This window comes from Telopea speciosissima, chromosome 8 (genome assembly GCF_018873765.1).
Source record: "Telopea speciosissima isolate NSW1024214 ecotype Mountain lineage chromosome 8, Tspe_v1, whole genome shotgun sequence".
Taxonomy (NCBI): Eukaryota; Viridiplantae; Streptophyta; class Magnoliopsida; order Proteales; family Proteaceae; genus Telopea; species Telopea speciosissima.
Window position 1 is genome coordinate 17,553,712 of NC_057923.1, and position 4,056 is coordinate 17,557,767.

Genomic DNA, 4,056 nt, shown 5'->3' on the forward strand with positions numbered 1-4,056 from the left:
TAATTGTTTCTATTATCTTTCTTTGTTCTGCATTTTAAAATTATCGAAGTTGGGTTCTATGGATTTGGTATCTGTCTCTGCTTAGGATAGTTGTTGATTTGGTTTTATGTATTCCGATTGCTTTTAGAATCCCCACCTCCCGGAATCCCCCTTTTGCTTTTCTTTCCTTCTGGGAAAATGGGAATATTTTATTTGATTGATTTTTGTTTCTGGATTTTGATTCTCATTATTTATCCCCCCGTCATCTTTGGGCTAGTTTCTGCTAACCTTTCTCGGTGGAGGAAAGGAATAGCGGTTTCTTTCAGAATCTAATGCACCTATTATGAATATTCACTTTAATTTGCATCATATTCATCTCTAACATTTCCTAATTTATTGATCTTTTTCTGTTTCCAGGTTTCCATTCTGAATCTCTATACAGATCCCATCTCTTTGGTTCTCCAAAAATGTTTGGTTTTATGAAATCACCCTTGACTAAGGTTACTAAGCAAAACTCGGTTGACCCTGGATTTTCTGCATCATCTGGTACTAGCCCTTTTGATTCAGATACTGAATCTGATTTGAAAAACATTAAACCTGCAAGAAGAACTAGTTCTGAACCTACACTCATTACACCCAATTTCAAGTCCGACCTTTTAGATGAAAACGAGGGAAGAGGAGTCTCTTCTTCTTCCTCATCTTCATATTCTGTTACTCCCGCACAAAGAAACAAGTACAAGAATGACTTCCGTGATTCAGGAGGATTGGAGAACCAGTCAGTGCAAGAACTGGAAAGCTATGCCGTGTACAAGGCCGAGGATACGACGAACACTGTCAACAGCTGCCTGAAGATTGCTGAGAATATCAGAGAGGATGCTACTAACACTCTGATTACCTTGCATAAGCAGGGTGAGCAAATCACAAGGACCCAAATGGCTGCTGCTGATATTGATCAAGATCTCACTCGGGTACGTAGCTCCCCCACACACCAAAAGAAAAAAAAATAAGAAGAAGAAAACCCAGTTGGTTTTTTTTTTTTTGTTTTTGTTTTGTTTTGTTTTTGGGGGATGTTAAGAAAATCTAAATTTAGCTGGACAAGTAGAGTAGATGAACCTGTGAAAAAAAAAAAGGAATAAATCTGAAGATGACTGCATTTATGAGAATAATTTCAAATCAACATATTGTGGTTGTAAATCTTTCTATTATTGTTAGTATGTTTTTCTCAAGAAAAACATGACTGATTTTGGTAATTATCCATTTGTTAAATCTCTTTGTTTTGATAGAGTATCAGAAGTTTCTGATCCACACAGTTTCTAATCTGCAAGCAGTAGGAGATTCAACAAGTCTTCTGACCATTTTTACTAAATCATAATGGCTCCTCCCTCCCCCTCACCATTTCATTTAGTTTCTCATCCCCAAATAGTTTTTACTTTATTGCAACTAGAATGCAGGTTGTAGTTGTAGACTTGTAGTCACCCCAGTGCTGTCCTCAGAGTTTCTAATTGGAGAAATAAATTGGGTGAACATGTTTAGAATATATACTTCATCCGGTCTATATCTTCATGAAACTCTTTTTTTTTTCACATATAATACCTAATCTTGTTTATCCATTGCATTGTTAAATGATGCAATGTTGGGAACAGAACATGAACATCTCATCCCCAAATAGGTGGCAAAAGTCCAACTGTTGGCATAGGACCCGTGCTACTTGATCAAATGAGAGCAACCATGATAATATCGTAGAATTCTGTGAAAATTTTGGTTGCCTTGGGTGGGCTTTTGTGGATAACTGTCATATAGTAAAAGAGCACTCATGAAGTCACAAGATTCATTTTATTGAGGGTTGCATGCATTTCACCAATATGTAACTGCATCAAAGAACATAATAAATAGAAAAGAAAAATATGATGATTCAGAATTATTTTCCACAAGAAGTCTATCAAAATTTTACTTCATCTTTCATTTTTAGACAAAAATCTATCAAAACCTCTCACAGGAACAAGCTGGAGTTTGGCTCATACTTTCCTGGTACAGACAGATTCCCCATCTAGGTTGCTAGCTAATATCCAATAAGGTTTTGGACTCACCTAAATGACCACTTTGATCCATCACTGATCCTGGTAGACAATCTTGAATATTCAACCTATTGCAATCCTCTTCGAATAGCAGAGGACATATGGTGAAGAGAGATCTCAAATTTTTGTTATGATTGTTGAAATTTTAAACTAGAAGTACTGCTTACAGGAGACGTCCATTTGTATAAATGTATCTCTTGCGTGTTTATACTGTCCATATTGAGAGCATTTATTCTCAAAAACTTGCATTCTGGAGCTAATTGTGCATTCAGTTATAGTGAACATTCAGCTGGTGTTGATTTCAGGGGGAAAAACTTCTCGGAAGTCTTGGTGGCATGTTCTCTAAGACTTGGAAGCCAAAAAAGACCCGTACAATTTCGGGGCCAGTGATCTCAAGAGGTAAGATCACCCAAGTTTGATGGGTGGACTGCTTTGTTTACTCCATCTGTGCTTATCTGCTTGATTAAACATGTTGTTTTGCAGATGACTCATTCAAAAGAAAGACCAGTCATCTGGAGCAGAGGGAGAAGTTGGGGTTGGCACCTGTACCCAAGGGACGGTCAAACGCCCAGCAGAATGTTTCTGAACCCACAAATGCAATCCAGAAAGTTGAGGTTTGTATTGTGTTTTATAACTTTGGATTGAGTAAACCCGTTGCTAAAGTAATATTTTGTGTTAATCTGGTGATTTTCTAAAACAGATGGAGAAGGCGAAGCAAGATGATGCCCTTTCAGATTTGAGCAATATTTTGGGTGACCTCAAGGGTATGGCCGTTGACATGGGGTCTGAGATTGAAAGGTCAGTAGTTTTTCCATTAGAAAATGATATCTTACATTTTGTTGTTTCTTTTGGGAAGTAATCCTTTTTCCTTTTCCCTCTCATTTTACACTCCTCATTGCTTGTAAAAGAAAATGGGTGGACATCAATGTATGAGAGAAATTACATTACATAGCATATTTTTAGGGACAGAACCGATTATTGCTGTTTTTCTTGGAAAGATTTGTATGGAGATTATGATCAACATATTTCCTTTTTGCCTATATTTTTAGTTGATCTTGTTTTGCAATTTTGTTGAGCATGTGCAGTATCAGTTGCTGAGTCCCTGATCTTTCAACCTTAGGATTTGGGCTTTTCGTGATAGCTTATAATCTACAGTAGTATTAATCCTAACTATTTATATAGCAAAGCTTGTTTTTTTTGGGGTGGGGAGGGGGAAATAGATCAAAACAATATCTTTGGTCTTTGCAACCACATATAATCTTCTAATTTGCTGGGTACTCCAGGTTCTTCCTGCCCCCCCCCCACCCCTCCCCCCTCTCTTCTTCTGGACATGCTTTGATTCTCTTGCCATTGAGTTGATAGCTGACCCGGTGTCCTAGCATTTTTATAAATTATCCTTCTGGTCCATGAATAATGCATTCTTCTTCTGTCTTCACCCATCCAATTTTTTATGTTATAAATCTTAAACCGCTGTGATTGTTTCAGGCAAAATAAAGCTCTGGATAATCTTAATGAAGATGTGGATGAGTTGAATCACCGGATGAAAGGTGCCAATCAGCGTGGGCGTCGTTTGATTGCGAAGTAAAAGAATCTCCAGATGAAAGGTGCCAATCAGCGCAGGCGTCATTCGCTTTGGAAGTAAAGCAAACGAATTTCCAGATGAAGTTGTCTGGCTTGCTTTGGACCTGTTCATTGTACCTTATTTCGGTTCGCAGAACCCCTCTCCCAGTCTTCTCTGTAACTTCATGTTTACCAGCTGTTTTTGATGAATTTGAGTTCAATTATTGGCATGATGCATATTTTTTAAAAGCTTCTGTCTGTGTACAAGGAAAATTATGATGTTTACTGCAAAATGCAAACAAAGCATGCCCTTCTTTTCCTCCATTTTCACTTTTCCTTTTGCTTTAAAGCCTCATATCATAAGTTAGTCCCCCATTTAGTCAACGTAACAGTGGATCTGTGTTCTCTAGCTAGTTCCTTATGATCCGAGAGAAAAAATTAA

At 37.6% G+C, this 4,056-nt stretch overlaps 1 protein-coding gene across 2 annotated transcripts; it reads left to right on the forward strand.

Annotated features, from left to right (window-relative positions):
- Positions 1-289: 289 nt before the first annotated feature.
- Positions 290-3,840, forward strand: LOC122670630 (SNAP25 homologous protein SNAP33-like). Of its 2 annotated transcripts, XM_043867574.1 has the most exons (6): positions 290-947; positions 2,360-2,453; positions 2,538-2,668; positions 2,755-2,852; positions 3,540-3,643; positions 3,714-3,840. In XM_043867574.1, the coding sequence occupies exons 1-5, from the start codon at positions 447-449 to the stop codon at positions 3,637-3,639; spliced, it is 924 nt and encodes a 307-aa protein (XP_043723509.1). In that variant the 5' UTR covers positions 290-446; the 3' UTR covers positions 3,640-3,643; positions 3,714-3,840. The 2 variants fall into 2 exon arrangements, with proteins under 2 accessions (XP_043723509.1, XP_043723508.1); XM_043867573.1 differs by having other exon boundaries at positions 292-947; positions 3,540-3,840.
- Positions 3,841-4,056: the final 216 nt, after the last annotated feature.

What these genes read in the sequence shown, in the direction of transcription:
- LOC122670630 (XM_043867574.1), top strand. Translation starts at nt 447, where the DNA reads ATGTTTGGTTTTATGAAATCACCCTTGACTAAGGTTACTAAGCAAAAC. An exon ending in GGGGCCAGTGATCTCAAGAG is followed by an intron (nt 2,454 to 2,537) that starts GTAAGATCACCC and finishes GTTGTTTTGCAG; the next exon opens with ATGACTCATTCAAAAGAAAG. An exon ending in ATGCAATCCAGAAAGTTGAG is followed by an intron (nt 2,669 to 2,754) that starts GTTTGTATTGTG and finishes TTTCTAAAACAG; the next exon opens with ATGGAGAAGGCGAAGCAAGA.